At 36.4% G+C, this 18,890-nt stretch overlaps 1 protein-coding gene across 6 annotated transcripts in view; it reads right to left on the minus strand.

Moving 5' to 3' along the window:
* Window positions 1-18,890, minus strand: part of DLG1 (discs large MAGUK scaffold protein 1) — a 144,863-nt gene that overhangs the window by 71,011 nt on the left and 54,962 nt on the right. For 2 of the 6 annotated variants that reach the window (XM_030455939.1, XM_030455938.1), the window contains exon 1: window positions 9,666-10,107. The exons of the other annotated variants lie outside the window; for them this stretch is intronic. In XM_030455939.1, the coding sequence (XP_030311799.1) occupies window positions 9,666-9,890 (225 nt within the window). In that variant the 5' untranslated portion in view covers window positions 9,891-10,107. Of the gene's footprint in view, window positions 1-9,665; window positions 10,108-18,890 lie in introns of those variants that run through there. 6 annotated transcript variants of the gene reach the window in all.

Below are 18,890 nucleotides of genomic sequence, written 5' to 3' on the forward strand. Positions count from 1 at the left end.
AAAAATAGAGCCTTTAGGGAATGCAGTCCCAGCTGAAGGGACCTGTTTTTATCAACTGAAAAATCTACAGAAGATCCCTACTTTTTATCTCATCACACCATTAATTTAACAGCCTTTGATGCAAGGACCATTATTTTCAAAGACTTCTCTAATTATAAGATTCAGATGACCACATATTTCTACGTAGATTTTTATCTACAAGTTCCCTGTTTTCCAAGAAGTCCAGACAATCTGCCTGTACAAAGAAAAGCTGACTTCTCTTCAAAATATGTTTCTCCATCTACCTGCTAATTCTTTTTTAATAATAAAGAATTTCTGAAGTTTCATACAGTAAGGAAATCAAACCTGCTCAGCTGTAGTATTGTGAAAATTTTCTTTTTTTTTTTAATTCTAGGACTACCCGAACAGTTTAAACAATAAAGTCTACACCCAACACAATAGATAGTTCAGTCATATTAAATGCAAGTTTCCTAAGAAATTCTGAATAAATGTCATTTACTACTGATCTTAATGTGCTACATTAATTTAAGTTCTCTTCTATTGGCACCTGCACCTTACTATTTTTAATGCAGTAAAATGAGTTACAGGAACTGCTCCAAGCTTAAAGGTGAGACAGCCCCAGGTGGTATTTTGCTCAGAGACAGGCATCACACTTACCTGGGAATACAGTCTAAGGTCTGCACTGTCACCATCTTGATCAGTAATACATCACAGTCAATCTGCATACTACTTGAGTTAGAATCTAAATACTGAAGTGCTGCTCTGTAATGGTGCCCAATGGGCACAAATTCTAAAAAGCTGTACCCAAATTTTCCCCCATGGTATTCAGCATGTAAAAGCAAAGATAGAGTTAAAAAAAAAATTTAAAACAGTAAGCATTTTAAAAATATATAAACAGCTTTCCAGCAGTTTACAGCCTCCCAATAGCACTTTAAAGTCATTATACTAAATGTTGAATCAGAGATTCTGTAACGTATTTTGACATTTTCAAGTCTAAAATTTATTCATTATTATTCTTTTCACATAGGAAATACTAATTTATTACCTGGACTTGGCAATGACATCATGTCCACTAAGCTTTTGAAATGTTTATTATATTAATATCTTTCTTTAAAATTAAGTTTTCTATCTAAATTTGTCTAGCTTCAGATCCCCAACTTGGAATACAGATGCCTTTTTCTACTAAACAAACAAGCTTTCAAGTTTCCGAAATCCATCCCAGTGTATTTATAGTCCATGACCAAATCATCTCCTGACTTCCCTGTGCATTACCTAAGCAGAGGTTCTTAAGTTTCTCATTTTAAAGCAGGTCTTTCTGAACACAATGTACAGTTATTATCCCTTTGCCAAACACCCGTAAATTATCAGGATCCATTTTCAGGCCAGGAACTCAGACTTGAGACTGTATACGCCACAGAAAGAATCCAAAGTTTCATGTCTCTCCTTCACCAAAGGGAAAGCTGATTCCCTTCTCACCTGCTACATCTCACTGTATAGTCAGATACAGCTAGTTAGCTAAGAAAAACTACAATTTACTTACTAAATCAATTTTGCTTTGAAGTGGAACTATACACAAGAAGCACAAACAATCTTTACTCCACTCTCTGCACTGTTATGAAAACCAAAGGCTATTACCCTGGAGGCATATAATACAGGTTCCTCAACTAACCTCTGCAGGCATCAGTCTCAGAGAGACAATCTTAAATAACCAAATATACACACTGTGTGGCAGCACTGATAAAGAGAATAAAGGAGGAGAGACCAAAAGTCTCATCCAAAACATTCCCACAGTATGGCAGCTTCAGTAATGACCACACAAGGCATTGGGAAGAAATTGAAAATTCCATAATCAAAGAAAAAAAATCCGTAAATCATCTGAAGTCATACTAGAAAACTGACACATACTGACAACTACATAGACACTAGTCTCCAATAACAGTAATACTATCTTAAGTTATCAGTGGTAACTTTAAAAAAGAATTCTTAGGCTGACTACAAGGACTTGAAAGAAATGAATAAGCATTTCTATTTTACCAATGTAAAACAAAATTTAAACTTTTTCTTTTTTCTATTTTTTTTAATGAAAAATATGGAAAAGATGATCTGATTTTATTTAAATCATTGCTTAGAAGTATCATTTCATGTAATAGACTGTTGCAAGGGACTAGAATATGCATTTGAAATAGTTTAATGGAGCAAAAGACTGAAAATTCATAAATGCCAGGATCAGCTTACATGAGACAAAATGAGTCATTAATGTCTTATTGTCTGGAGAATATGTCAACTCTACATTCTACTGTGCAGCTAAATGCAAAAAAAAAACCCTGGAAAAAGCAGCAAATGCACAGTAGAGACAAGCTGCAGAGCAAATCTGATATATTAGAGAAGTGGGTTACAGGCAGCAACATGAAATTCAATACCAACAGCCAAAGTCACATGGAAGAGTACATAAACAGAAATAAACAGCACAGGAACACTCTGAGGAACAGCAAACTGAAAAACAAGTTCAGAAGAGGTTTGGTGACAAAGATTTTTTAAAAAACAAGTACCTGCTGTTACCCCACCTCCCCAAAGAAGAAAGTGTATTAGTTTTTTCTTAATGCACGCCAGTGTAAAACAAGTCAATTCCATCCACCAGAAGAATCAGCCACTTTGGTCAAGTGGAGATTACAACACTATTTTAACAATTTTACCAGCAGCTTCCAGTAGTTACTTTTTGTAAAATATGAACAAGGTACAAAGAACATGCACAGCTCAGGAGAGTCCGAAGGCACTAGTGGATTTATTCTCTGGGGAGTCCAAGCAGGAACTGTCCCTATTTATGAAAAGGACTTCTCATCTTCTATCTGTTGAAAACTAAGCGTTCCCAAAATCATATATAGAATTATCCAGTCTTCACTTGAACAAAATTTGGGAAGGCACATTAGAAACAGTGTTAGGGAAAATATCCTTCCTCAGGGGAGGAAAGCATTTACTGGGCCCCATCTGTTAGAGAGCCATTACACAAGACAAGTGTGAACAATATGGTTATACTAATAAACAACTATGAGGCACTTCATTTCAATTGCATGAGATGCATTACATGAAGAGGCGGATGTTTCCTGACATTTCTGTCTCTTACAGATCTGCCAAAGGAACACAAAAAATGAACTGTACTGAAAAAGCTTCACAGTATGTTTGTTTTTCAAGTTCAGCAAACAGTAGCGTGTCAAACGGTAGCTTGAACTCACTCCCATGGAAAGCAGTCAGTCATGGTTTTTACTGTCATGCCTCTGCAATAGCAAAAGTCGTGAGCATCGCTCAAACAAGGAAGCTCGGTCAAAAAGAGTGCACGTCTTGCAAAGACATCTTTTATAAAGAGATCTACAGATAAACATCTCTGGCATCTTACAACAGCTCCAGAAAGCTTGCTTACTGCCATCCACCTAAATCCTTGGGAGGCTTGTATCCTTGTACTCTCAATACACAATGCTATGTAGGTCTACTCAGTAGAATACAGAAAATTGGCCTCAAGAGATGGTGGAATTGTACATAAGAAATGGGAATCACTGGTTATTATGTGACAATAAAAATAACACGATGACACTCAGATGAGAATAGGCAAAGAAAAGAGAAACACATTACCTATCAGGGACTCTGACTTCAGCCAATACTGAGTAGTAACACAGGGCTGGACCACTTCTGAGAGCTACAAACATTCTGACAAAGACAAAATGACTGAAACATTCATGCAGAAAACTGACCTACAGTTCCATTTTTAAAAAATTCAAAAAAAGAGAGCTCATGAGCCTACCAGATTCTCTGTAAAATTTTTATTATGCAAATGTCATTCATAAAGACAAATTCAAGTACCTCATCCATTCTGGAATGAGAGGGTAACCACTGGCTCCAAGAAAGGTTCTACAAAAGAACCAAGTTCTTCTGAAAAGAGACTGCATAGCTAGAGTGCATGTAAAGATGGACATATTCTTGTTAAAAAGGACAAGAATTTTTCAATTTGAGTTACAAAAAAACCCAAGAAGTCCATGGACACAAAGTTTACCAAGGCTCTAAGCTGGGTATAAACTTATAATGCACAACAAATATTATGTCAGCTCTCAAACATGGATGCAGGTAATTCTAAAAGACAAAGTCATATTTTCTAAAAACATCTAAGACTTTTCTGTTGCTTAGCTTGAAACATCCTGCACATCCTTAATAATAATTGAGAATTCTCTTGATGTTGTAGACCAAAACAGAAGAATGGGAAGAAGATGGTGCTCCCTTTAGATTCAGTGGTTCTGACAGACAATTATTTATTTAATAATTGTATTAACAGAAAATATACAGCAGCTTGGGCAGCCAAAGAGAAATGCTATACTGCAGAATCCGTGTTAGAGCTGTTTAGTAAGCTTACAGATGATTAAAGACAGACTGGCCTGTATCTGACTTCCAAAACACCCTGTCAATCAATACAAGCCTCAACTGAGAGGGCAACTATCACAATATAAAATAAATCAGCACGGTTACATAACAGACCAGAAGAGTCCTACCTCTTTCCCAGGCTTCCATACACTTGGCTTTATACGGCAAGACCCCTTTACTCCACCTGAGTCAGCTGGAGTCCAAAACAAGGGATTAAGAGAGGATCCAGTGCCTGCCTTGCCTGGAGGTTCGGAGTTGTGGGCACAATGTAGGCAGAAAGCCCCTGAAGTAGCAGTAGTACTCCAAAAGCAAAAAAGTCTGTGTCCCCTTCTCTTTTGCTTACAAGATTTCTGACTCATTCTGGCAAAAGTAATTTTCTTGAGATAAAAATGAACAGAAAAATGAAGAAACTCTTATCAGCTCTGTGTGAGACAGAACAACAGCTGTGAGAGAACAGGTGAGAGCAACTGGAACCTAAAATGCTCTGGCAGCATTCAGTGCCTGCAGGTAGCACCTGCAGCACCGGTTCAGTACTTAACATCACTGCTGTGCTGTGAGATTAATGAAAGAAACACAGTGCACACGCCAACACGGGGGGCTGGGAAGGAAACCACACACCCCATGACTCCATGACTTTAAAAGAGGAGAGGCACTGGCTACAGCAGGGAACCAGCATGATGCTAAAACACTCTACATTGCATTGCATGGTTCATGATATATATGGTTAAGATTTACTGTAATTTAACATGTATTTTAAACTGCATGTCTCTCTTTAAAAGATCAAGCAACATTCACCATCTTGAGAAGTTTCCACTGGACACAGTTAGAAAGTGTTCACAAAATGAACCAAAGGATCTGCAGACAGTCTCCTATGGCTTGGGTTAAAATTGTCAAGTTTCCTATTTCTCTGTCTATTGATTAGAAGACATGTTAACACATTTCCTCTTGCAGATTAATAATATTTTTATCTCTGCTATTATGCCCTCTTTAGGAAGACACAGCCTGTGAAAGAACTAAAATTTGCACAATAAATTCATACTCTTATGAATGTTACACAGCTGAAAATAAAGAAGAAAATTCAGTGAAGTTAAACTTCAGAAGGTGCTTTCTTACAGTTAAATAATCCAAAGCAAATAATATTTGAAGCTGCTTTCTCATGCATTCACTACAATATTAGAAGTAACAATTTTCAGGCAACATAGGCTTAAATCTTATTCAGGGCAAGTCTGCATGAAAAATATAACAATAACAATAATTATTCCATGTACTCTCTATATAAACTTCTCTACTGTTACTCCTCTAACTGTACTGTATCATTTCTCTAAATCCAAAAAATGCATTGAATATAACAAATCCTTTGAAGAGCTTGACATTATATAACAGCTGGCAAAATGAAGTCTCGGTTTCACTTGTAAACTTGAGGGATGCTAAAACAGTCACAAATCCACACCAGAGTTTAATATTGTAATAAAACACCACCCACTGTGACACATCCTGGTATGCCTAAGATATTTAATAGTTAGGCTGCTATCGAACTGTCTGAATTTCTAGTTTCAGTACCTTCCTGATGCAGGTTCCAGTTTTAACTTCATGTCTTGTGTTAATGTCTCCCTCTTTTTTTGCTTTTCAACTTTTACTTGTTTAATTAAACCTCCACATATTACATCAGATGTATTTTATCTTTTTTTATCTCACATATTTTAGCATGTGCCTTAGAGGTATGATCTGCATATCTGAAAATATGTAAACACTTTAATGTACTCAAATTATAGGGAGGATGGTAAATATTGCTGTAAGGAATCAATTCTTTCCAACTTCCTGTCACCCATCCCTCTCATAGCCCTTCCCCTCATCCCCCCCATTTCCCATGTCCTAAAAACCAGAAGCATAAATTAGCTCAGCATATTCAAAGAGCTAAACAATTTTTCAGTATAAAATGCTGGAACCTGTTTAGTGTCATGGCAGACAAATCAGTTTCTCAATCTGTAGCACATACTGAGACATGGTAGCTGTATTTACAGGAACAGGTACTTCACAGAGCTCTCTAAGGCTCTGGAGGTAAAAACTGCCCTGGATAGTTATCTTCATTGATGCAATATGCATATCTCATTAGGACAGCACTTCAAATAACCCAGCATTTTCATTTTCATAACCATCTATTTACTAAGTTCACAGCTTAGTTATTCACCCTTGTGGAGCATCAATTTGTTGTATACATTTTTATCTTTATGTTCCATTTCATGCTTCAGATTTGGCTTTTAAGAAATTAATAAATTTCCTGACAGAAATAGGAAGACCACCCTTTAATCCAATTCCCTAACTCTTCTAATTGAGCAAGTAAATCCTCATCACAGGGAATGCAGAAGGAACAAACAATAAAGGCCTTAAATGCCTGAGCATGTTATGTCAGCTTCTGCAGACTCATAAAGGAGACTGGTGTGGTTAGCATGGCAGGAAGGCACTGCTGCCTCTGTGGCTGTTCAGCACTGCAAATGGAGGAGGTATTAATCCAGTGGGAAGTCGTACTGCTCTGCAGCCAGACTGCAATGTCTGATCACTGAACTCCTTGTTACTAAAGTAATGTAACCATTTACAAATCACTATAACCACCTCCAATTCCATGCAAAGCACCCTGGAGACCTTGTCTAGCACAGGACACAAGCAGAGTCAGAATGACCACTTACTGTCTTTGCATCTGTTCACACAATCTGTTTCTACTGCTGCCTTTTTACTGTGATAGATGAATGATATGAACCTTCTAATAACATTAGAAAGGGTCAATAGTAGTATAAATAAGGCACCTATAATGTTTGAAAAAGGTTTCCTAGTCTTCAGGGTGCCGCGGCTGCTTACAGAAGCCTTTCACTCCTCAATAGGCCCCCAATGTCACAACACATTTGTGCACACATGCATTCTTTTGGGTGTGAGCCCAGTTATAGCTACAGGAAAAAGCAGTGCTACTGTAACCATCACCAATTTCTTCCGTGCTTCTTTAGGGTATAAGACCCCCTATTCAAAAAATATACTACCCCAAAACCTTAAGTTCCTACTTTAGCTAAAGTCCTCTTACCACCTTGCTGGGGTAGCCTGTCAAAACCTCCAGAGATGGCAAGAGGCACAGCCCCATCTCCAAGAATCATTGTCCTTTCACTGGTAACGGAAGGAACTAACAAAGTATCATTAATTCCATGCCATTCCAACCCACTCAAGAAAGCCAAGAAAAATAACAGCTAAAACCAAGTGCTATGCCACAGATCAGAAGAGAAGAAAGAGGCCAGTACGTTAAAATCCATTAGTTTGAGTTTGTTCATGCTAAAAACCATGATATCACAATGATAAGAATATATAAAGGACATCACCACAAGTCAAATTTCAACATACAAAGTTATAGAAGTACATCACACTAATTATTTATTTCAACTCTGCAAATGTGACTACATTCCAAATGATCTTAAATGATCAAATAAAGTTGTCAAGAATGTTCAGGATAATACATCATGGAACAAAAACTGGAGAGAGATGAAAAACAAAGCTGCACCACAATGAACAACCTTTAAATGTTTTTTTCCCCTCCCTGAGGCTAGAATAGCTGCAATGGGTGGGTATGGTAGAAGGATATCACAGCATCTTTCCAATGGAGAAGGCTTCAACAAGCTCTCTTGTTTGCAGTGCATTACTAAGTATGCTCCTTGAGTTTTTTAAACCCATTTCAAAATGGTCCCTCCCTTCATTATGGCCATGAACATGTATAAGCAGTCCTTTTCAATAGTGTCAGACTTACGAAAAAAATCTGTCAGCCTTTCACAGAGATAAACTATCTGTTTCATAGCACAAACATAAGATGAACACCGGATATCCACAGAATAACAGCATTGATTTCAAGAGATTTCAGGACCTTTATCTGCTCCAACCCACACCCAAAACAGAGGCTATTCAGTGCTTTACTTACCAACAAATTTCCAGTCCTGTCTGGTCAGTCCTAGTGCAAGTTTCATGCATTACCATATCACTTATACAAGCATTAAACAAGAGAAACCATAATATTTATTCAAAAGGCAAATGCAATATATTTTGCCTTTTAAAGAATAACAGCATTGAAAAGCCATTATATCTACCTAATGCATCATTCAGTTCTATAACAACCTATTACAGATACTACTTAAACATCCATGTGTTTTCAACAAGAACATAAAAACCCCCCTCTAAGATCACTTCATTGTTTACTTTAAATTCAGAAGCAAAAGAGGCAAAAACCCGACTTCCAGAGGAAGTGCCAGTTTATCACTTTTGAAATAATTACGAACAGATATAAAGTATCTTAATAATATTACAGCCTGAGGGTATCAAGTTTTTCCTTTTTTTTTTTTTTTTTTCGTAAGTTCTTGGAGGACTTTGGCTTATATGACATCAAGAAAACAATTACTCTTGACTAAAGCTGAATTTAGCTTGACAGTAAGCAAAACAAATCTACTCTCACATTTTTAAACATTGCTGACATCTCAGCATTATGCAGAGATGCTCATCTGCTACTGACAAAAAATTAAACTTCTCTCAATTATCAAGCTTAGGAACTTCCCACAAAATTGAAAACTTGAAATTTGGATGCGTCCTAAAAACATCGCTTAGAGCAGATTGACAGTCAAGTTGAAAAATGTCATGTTTTTCTTACAGAATGCACTGTTAAACGTATATTCTGTATGTAAAGAATTCACATCCTATGTGAATTATTCTTTATCTTATTTATGGATTATTAGCAGTAAAATAAAACAGAACACTGATATAGGCTAGAATTTGTTGTGCTACATGTAACTAACACTTTAAATTACTTAACCTTTTAAATACAATTCCTTAACTAGGAAATAGGTGGTCTCAATTTTGAAGTGTCATCTTACTCCAGCTATGTAATTGGTATTTCTTAACTACATGATTCCCTTCCAGGGCTATGCAGCAGAATGCAAAATGTATTATTCAGTATTTCATTAAAATACCTCATATTTAAACTTGTTGGAAGCTGACCACTCATAAAATAACTTAAAAAAAAAAATTAAAAAATCAGACCTCATCTAAATGCTCCCATTTTCATGCTTTAATGCCAAAAATCATACACAGCTCTGTAAAACATGAAAATGGAAGCAGACAGAAAACACCATTCACAAATCAGAGATCACATGAAAGCATGCACATATAAACAGTTGCTCTTTCTGACTAGCAAGTAACCAGAAAACGTGCAGAGACAATAATTTCAACAAGTGGCACATTACCTGGGTGGAGCTGGCAGCGACAGAAATGCAGTCAATGAAACCATGTCTCCGAGTGAAAAATGCAACTATCTGCTGCCAACGGGAAGGCTCACTCCGTAACTCATCTGTCGAGCCTTTCTTTGCCCACTGCTTCTGCTTTGGGCCTACAGAACTGTGGCTTGAGCTAGTGTTGCCTCGATTGGACCGAGAATAGAGGAGTGTGTTATTTCCAAAAATGTAATTCATCTCTGCAGCTCTGCAGGTGGTTGCCAGGCAGTCTTACTTCCCTACCAGCTGCTGAGTGGTGAATGAGCAGGAAAAAAAAAAAATGCAGATAGAATTACAGCAGCATCGTTTACAAACCAGATAAACAAAATTCTTGATAGCTGATGCTACTTTTCTTCCAAGCTTTTTCACCACCTACATCCCTTCTGTACCTACTATGAGCATAATCTTGAGCAATTAAAAAAAAAAAAAAAAAGAACAAGCAAAATTTTTCCTTCTTTTATTCCTTTTTCAGAATCCTCAGTATCAAAACCTTGTTTTTTCTTCCTAGCTGACAACAGATATTTAAGAGACACTGGGTAGCAGGTACAGAACCATGTTACAAATTCAGAGCTATAAGGATGGCAGTGCACGATAAGAGCTACTGGGTGGAGAAAGCATGGATCAAAAATAACCAAGTTTCAATCACTGCCTGTAGTAAGATCCAATAGCATCTTTTCACTTCCTTGCTTGCATAAATTATAAACCTGAGCTGAGCAAAACAGGGAGCATGCAGCATAACTGGACTTTTTCACTGATTGTGTCTTTCTGAAAACATTTCACAGAGCAAAAAGACATTAACAGCATGCTCAGAAAAAATATTTAAGGAAATGTTTGCTCGTTTCTTTTTTTTTCTCCACCTCCTTAGTGCATAAAAAAACTGCACAGGGAAGATATCATTATGCCACAACATAGTCATTTTTTGCTGTATATTAATGTATGCATAAGTGGGGTTGGTTTGGGTATTTTAATCATGAAGACAAGGAGATATTGAGATTAAACACCAGAGGTCAATAATCTTCTGAATACTGTAAGCATAATACAAAAACTTTACTTCCCAAAAGTACAAGAATTAGCAAAAGAATTAAAAATTATTCTTCTGCACTAATGACCTGTCAGTAAAATTATTTTGATTGCCAGTGCACAGGAGTGCTACTGCTATCTATGCCTGTGCAATCTTTTCTGTTCTCTTCACATTTAAAAGAAGTCACACAATAAATACCTAAAGATTTTAAGAATTCCAATTACCTTACAGAACTGGCCACTCAAACTTTTTGTCCATTAGTTTATGAAAAATGCTTCATCTCTCATCAAAGAGATTACATAGAAAACCACTTCAGTGTCAAGGCTTTCAGTACAAGCTTGCCTCCCAAAATCCAACAGTTATCAAAACCGTGGTATATTTCTATACAAAATGCTCTTAAGTTCATAAATAAAACACCAGGGCAAATATTTCCAAAAGAAAAAAAATTCTCAATACCATGAACTAAAACAGAAGAGCTTCTTACCATGCTGCCACAAGCTACAAAACCACAATTCTACAAATCCACTGATTCATGATGTGCATTTTAGTGGGGATTACCTAATTCTGTATATACTTCTTTTTGGTGCAATGTACTCTCTGCCTAACAAATCCTTACTGACGGCTGTTCTGTTCTTTGTAACAAATTTCTCCTGACAGCTTACATTACAAGCAGAAATAGTAAGTACATTAATTTAAAACTGTGGTAATAAGATCAATGCACCATTTACTTCTAATCACTAGTACAGCTCAATAACCTATTACATATATTCCAAGTACATCTTTCAGACAGACTGTATTAATATTCATAAAATACAATGGCTTATCAGTTTAAGTCATATAAAATTCACTTTGACTTGCACAGCACTCTCAAAACTCTGTTCATAAGACAAATTATAAAGGTAAAGAAACGCCCAAGACATAGCAGATGCAATGATCCTTTTAAATGGACAAATTTTTTATGGAGGTAATTCTTTTCATGGTGAGATTACAGTACTATCAGAGCCCTACCTTTTTCCAAACTTGAAAAAAATACTTTGTCTGAAAAATTACTATGAATTTATCACTGGAGAAATCTCTTAGAAGTCCTGGGGATTATTGAAGATGTTTGGAACAAACTGCAAATTACATGGGAGAGTATTTTTTTAAATTCAGAATGAAAACATCACAATACACAGACAAGCAAGGTACCAAATAACATTTTTTTTTAGTTGGTTGGGTTTTTTTGCTGTTCTACCAAGGTGTCTAGAGATGAGATAGGTTGGTGGTGGGTTAGGGCAGTTTCTTTCAAAGATGATCCCCACCCAACAAACAAACAACTGTGGCATCACTGAGACAGAGACTTTAGAAATCAGACCTTCAGGAAGGGCTCCTATGGAGAAAAGAATTCCTGAAAATGAAGCTGATCATTTTGTTTAAATGGAGACAGAAGCCCAGAAAAGTACTTCAGGAGGAGGTTATGCAATCTCACTGGTGATACAAGACAGGAATCTGTCACCTACACTCCATATGGATGTTAAGCTAACCACATTGAGCAAGATGTGCTCATGCCTCAGAAGTTACAGTTGCAGTTATTTGTAGAAGGAGCCTGTAACTGTGGTGATAAGACAAATCCTGATTTTTACAAGTTAGAAAGCAACCTGAAAATAAGGACATGGCATAACTCTAGAGATGGTACAACAGCAGGATAACAAGAAGGAGTCCAGATGAGAAGAATGGTCACTTGTACAGCTGAAAAAAACCAATGAGTGAAAACAAGGGCTTGTTTTGGCCAAAGAACATTCAAGAGAAGCTTAAACACCTGCAAGTAAAAATCAGGGTGAGGGCTATTGGGACAGAGAAAGAACCATCCAGAGAAAGATCAGCATAGAGGTGGTAACTGAAATTGCATTCCTGAATGACAGCCTCCAGAGACAGGAGATAGAAAGGAGAGGAGGCTCACCAGGGAATCTCAAGAGGTTCTAAAGGGAGCTGAGAGCTGCCATATTCTGGATATTGAACAGACAGGGATCAAATTAAAGCTCCTGTTTATTGTGAGGCAAGAATTGAGAATTTGCAGATAAAACCACTGCAGTAAAAAGCACATAATCAAGACTTCCATATCAGTACACACACCTTTCTACAGTTTAACAAATTCACTGATATACCTGCACTTGTAGTGGGTATGCAGAGTAATATTACCTAGTCTGCAGCCATTTAACAAGGTACAGTAATTACAGTGGTTAGCAGATTTGAAGCTTAACTTTGAATCAATTCAAATACATATAAAATAGTATTTATTATTTAAGATGTAAAGGAATTATGTAGAGGAATAAAATTCCTCTGATTTTCTTCCTGAGCTAATTCTTATTATAAGCTTGCTGGGACAAGTTGAAACAGGACATAATGCCAGATTTTTCATCTTAAACATAAAGCTTTTCCTGACTTACCTTTACAAGCAGCATGCATACCTTGAAATTAAAAATGCACAGCAACAAAAACGGTTTTTATATGCAAACAGCAGTTGCATTTCAATTTCTCAATTACCCTTTTTCAGCAATAACTATAAAACCCCTGAAGCATTTTATTTATATTACTTTTACTACCCTCTTCCTAAAAAGAATATTGGCTAAAATATGCACAGACTCTAAAACAATAAACTTTTATATGTAATACAGGAAATTCAAGAACCACCTTAAAGAATGTCAAGGACTCATTTTCAGTATCACTTAAATTTTTAGGGAAAGGTGGGGGGGTGGGGAGGGACAGGCAGGCAAAAGAAATGCACAGAATTCAATTTAAATACTCAAATACAGATTATGCAACTTTTAACTGTCCAGGCAGGGGAACAAAAACCACCACTGGAAATGTAGATTTAAATTCATGTTTATTTTTTCTTTACACTTTTCAGAATTCTACATTTAATACATTTCACTGGCCTAACAAATTTAAGTCTCATTAACAAGTTTATGCAATATTCTAAGTCAAAGCCTCAGAGTAAACCTATTCAAACTGGACACTATGGAAAAAGAAATCATTAAGCCTTACTGCTAAGATATGTTAGAAAATCTATTTTAGCTTTTAGTTAAAAGACAACACTAAAAGGACAGAGCCTTTGATCAAGTGTGATTTACAGAGTCAATAAAAAGTAGATACCTTACTGCTGAAACTACCTTGTAAGTATAAACCCCAGCATGATTGTTTTATAATTATATATTTTAGCATAAATACTGTAATACTTTTTTGAATTCAATATTACTCATACTACACCTCAGACAACCTACCAATCTGTGCAGATTAAACTGCCTGGTCTTCCGTACCCTGTTCATGAATCTCCTGCCCATCTTTTTGGCACGCCAGACTGATAAAAACATCCTGTGTTTAACACAAGTTTCCTCAGGCTTTCTTCAGTCCTCAAAATGAACCCAACTGCACTGAGAGCTCAGGGGAAATCTCGGGCAAAAAGAGTATAACCAGTTATTAAGAAGACTTGATGTTGATTACTGGTTGTTCTAATGTTTGGATTAACCCACCCTCCATCTGTTACAGTTTTTTTTTCTCATCTCTGTTGACAAAAATTTGTTGAGCAGATACATACTGAGAACGGAGCATATTTGGTCAACTGCTTCGTATTGTAAGACACAAACTGATGCCTTTGCACATACTGGTATATTTAATTACAGAAGTTTACCTATCAAGAACTTGGGCAAGGCATTTTAATTAGATATTGTAAGCACTTCCTCCCAAGAGGAAGGTATGTCTTCCTGCTGCAGATGTTATAAAGCTTTAGAAAGGTCTCCATTTAGAAAAGGTAACAGACTGAAGCTTTCTCATAATCATAAATAGCAACTGATCTTGGGAACTACATGTCATCAGATCTTTAATTTGTAAATGGAAAATGCATTTTCTGCTTCAGGGCAATCTCGCCTACCTGCTCAGATGGGAGCAGAAGACAGGAAATAATATAAATTTAAAAATGCACTAGGGCAAAGAGAAAGTTACAATTACTTGGACAGCTAACCTTGCACATGCCTTAGCAGTTCCCCAAATAATAAAGGCCATCAGTTCTTTCTGAGAGCATAAAATGTCTCCCAATTAACAGAGAAGTCTATTGTAGCAGAAACTCTACAAGCTGTAAGAGACTTCTGGGCAAGAGCTTAAGGGAATGGTGGGAACTGGAAGAAAGATACTCCAGGAGGTACAGAGAAGGGAACCTATTAAGCTCATCAACACAGGATTTGTTTTCACATGGAAAGGAGGTCATTCTGCCTTAAAGGAAGCACATGTGTGTATGCACATTTATATAAGTAGTTATTTCCCATACAGAATAACAGGAAGGAGTTAAATAAAATTGTTTGCTTCCAGTTGAAGAAAGAATTTGGAAGACACAAGCAGTGTATGCTCCAATACCTTTACCAAAAAACTACTCAGTAGCTGGAAGAGTATTCTAAAGGCAGAAGCTAACATACATCACTGTGTTTAGAGGCTGCAAGACAACTATCACCTGTTTATGTTTATGAATATAAATCTATACTACCAAATTAATCACTCATCATTTTCATTATTTTAGTGACCCAGTCTTATCAACTGTAGTTTTACTGATATGTCCTGACTCAGCCTTTCCTAAGCTGGCAACTCAAACTGATTCGTCTTTCGTCTTACAGTAGATGCCCCTGACTCTGACCACTCTATCCTCTTCCACAAACTATTTCTAGACTGAAATGCCATAGTCATAAAAATAAGGAACAGTGCAGATATGTAGAGTGATAAAATAATGCAGTTTTATTACTATTTGCTTCCCAACATATTTGTTGTATTCCCTTTGCCTTTTTGAGTGTAACTTGAGTGCTGCAATGATTATTCCATTAATCTGTTATAACTCTGAGCTCTCATTTGTCTGAGATGAGGCAATGAGAGCACAACTTCTTCCAAGAGCCCTCTGGTAAGCTCCATCCATCATAATTACTGATTTTACCCTTTACTTTCCTTTTGTTGTTTGTTTGGGGTTTTTTATTAAAAAAATAAAATAAAAGCCCAAGATATTTTTTTTCTTCTTCCATGATGGGTTGTATTTCTCCATAAGCTTTTTTGGAGAAATTCTATTGTGTGCATCTAAGAAAATCTACATCAACAAGACCATTTTATGGATAAGCTCTAAAGTATTTTAGCAGCAGAAATTCTCTTTGCAAAGCTTTTATTACTTTCTCATTTGTAATGTCTGGATACTACTCCTGGATTCTGCTCGTCAGAATTGCTTCACCATGTTCTGCCAGTACAGAAATGAGACCGAGTTCTCATTTCTCCTCTCCCTTCTGAATGCTATTTTAAGAGCAAGCACCACCTTGTCATATTTCATATCACACTGTACTTGACTGTTATATAGCACTGCAGCACTTATGGAGAGGCAGTTTCATACCAGAGTTAATTTAAATCCATTAAGTTTAAATTCCATTAGGTCCTAGAAATACTTTTCCAAAGATGCCTAAATATAAAAACAAGCAGGCACATACTGAGTGGGCATACACATTTATTTTCTGGAGGAAAACCACAGTGCATGTAACCAACTGGACTGCTGTATTTGCTGTACAATTGCAAACCTCAGGACGCAGAGGGTTTGGGTACCATCTACATGTATTATTAATAACATCTAGAAACAGTATGTACACTACACTTAAGTATTGGTTATCTGGCACAAAAAAGGGGCCACTACTTCTAAGTGAGAGGGCAGGTAAGGCTAAAGAACACACATCCCACCCAACAAGCACATGACTGCGCTAGGTCAAACAAAAAGTCCAGCTGTCTCTGTAGCTAGTAGTGTAAACATGGAATAATTGTTCCATCCCTACAGTATCATCCCAAGCTCCAACAGTTCAGAGAGCCATAGAACAAGAAAGCAAATTCTGTTTCACTGCTTTTATTCCAATACAGGACTATTTTATTGAAAACAGACTGAAGAATTTTAATTTCTGCCAGATGTGTCACTGCTAGGTAAACACAGATAAAGAAGAGGGGCACTGACATGGGGAAAAGCCACTGGTTCAAAGGTATTAAGGACATTATGAAATTAAGTTTTGAATCCAGCATCAGTTGCTGGCAAAAAGATTCTTGAAGCTGAAAATTAGGGATAAAATTGTCATCTTTTTCAGTGGGGAACCACATTCAACCTTAGCCTGAAATACCTCATTGTTCAAAGATGAGAAAAAAAAGCCACTTGTATTTAATGTCATAATATTATGAAGTCATAGTTTTCTTCACTGGAATAAGTTTATATAACCACAAAAAATATCACCACTGCGCTTTAAATAGACAAGCAGTACTAATCCATATGTCTAAAGCATTTTTGAAAAAGATCTTCGGTATTGGGTAAAGGATTTTTACTGCATTATCTGAAGCTCAAGTACTCTGGCAGAATATAATAGCTCTCAGAGGGAATGCCAGGTCTGTGCATAAGGTCAGACAGGCAGCTGGCAATGCAAAGGGCCAATCACCCTGCTGCCTGACCTGCCCAGTGTTGTGTTTTCCCAGCATCACTGAAACAAAGATGATAATTTCTGTGAACACATGAGAACACTGCAGTAGCCAGCTGTGTTGCATGAAATATGTACAGAAGTCCATAATTATGTAACTGTAAATTAAAGATTGCAATGCTTCTCATCCAGCCCTCCCCAATTTATTCCTCACAATTCCTGGACGATTCTGCTACTTCATTGATGATTAAACAAGGCTAATCTAAAGATGCCAAATATTCAACCAGTAGAATACCTTTAGTTTCTTTTGCCTTTGTTATTCAGTCAGTAATTAATTTTTTTGCATGAATAAGCAATTTTAGATACCTTACTAGACTAATAAAACCAGTACAACGTTTCAACTAAAGCCCTCCTGTTGAGTTGTCAGAGTACACTTTGTCAGTCTGAAACAAACCAAGTGCAAGCATTCTTCTTACACCCCTTGAAGAATGGTATTATGGGGAAAATCTCTAGAGAGAGATATGTGAAAAAGATCCAGTTAAAGAAAAAAGTACTGAAGAGACTTAGGAATCTGTTGTTACTGCAGGCAGCCACACCATAATATAATTTACAAATGGATCCAATATTGGAACACTCTCCAATAAAAGCCTTGGGCAAATATTGAAAATATAATGGAATTGTGGTGAATATTGAAATACTAAGAGTTTATTACAGAGCAGGCTAAAGATTAACATTTACCAGAGTCGTCATGATGTATCTTTCCAGCACAAATATATTTAGCTCCAAATACCAAGACATAAAACACAAACACAATACAGAAATATATACAAACCCCAGTCAGGGTCTACACTTAAATACTGAATTGCCATGCTACATCATAAATATACAGCTATAAGTAAAATATTTTCCCTTTCATATATAGGATGCTTTAAACTAAGACAGATTTAAGATAGATGTATCTTTCAATATTAAACCATGACCCATTATTTTGAAACCATATAATAATCTATAACTAAAAGTTTTATTTTTGGTTTTGGTTTGTTGGTTTTTTTCTTTGATAAACTCCCCCAACTTCCAGTATACAGTTCAAAAATTTTTTTGGTATCATATCATACCTATGACAGATTTCATTTGGTTGGACCTATTTAATAAAAACTAATGTTAAATTCAAAAACGTCAATCTGAAGGTACAACAAACAAATCCTTTTGTACCGTCACCCCCTAGTGGTCTGTCTCGGTAGCAATGTATTCCTTCAATTACAAAGTTCAATTTAGTCACACTTACAATTACAATGTGAGGTTCCTTGAACTCCCACAAGTTTTTTTTATGAACTGAAAAACTCATACAATTACATTTTGGCATGATCTGCCTATGTACCTCAAAATATTCCTTAAATTATTTGGGACATAATACATATACTGTTAGTGATCCTCTACCATTAAACATAAAAAGAGACGCATTAGATGTAGTATTAAATAGGAAACAAGGCACAAAACCTCCTGGATCAAGTTTACTACTTTGCTGCTTCAAAATATACAGTTCTACATACTTTAATTGACAAAGCTCCACTTTAACCAAACAAAACCTGTAAGCCTTGTCTCATGTTTAAGCTTTAAACCAGTACAGGTAGTATCGGTTATTTCATGCTAATTGCAAGCATGCCATATCTTACCCCAACCTGAATCCTGGGTAGCCCACCCCTCTGTCAAAGAGGTAAACCACCCTGAGCTACT

Source organism: Calypte anna, chromosome 9 (genome assembly GCF_003957555.1).
Source record: "Calypte anna isolate BGI_N300 chromosome 9, bCalAnn1_v1.p, whole genome shotgun sequence".
NCBI lineage: Eukaryota > Metazoa > Chordata > Aves > Apodiformes > Trochilidae > Calypte > Calypte anna.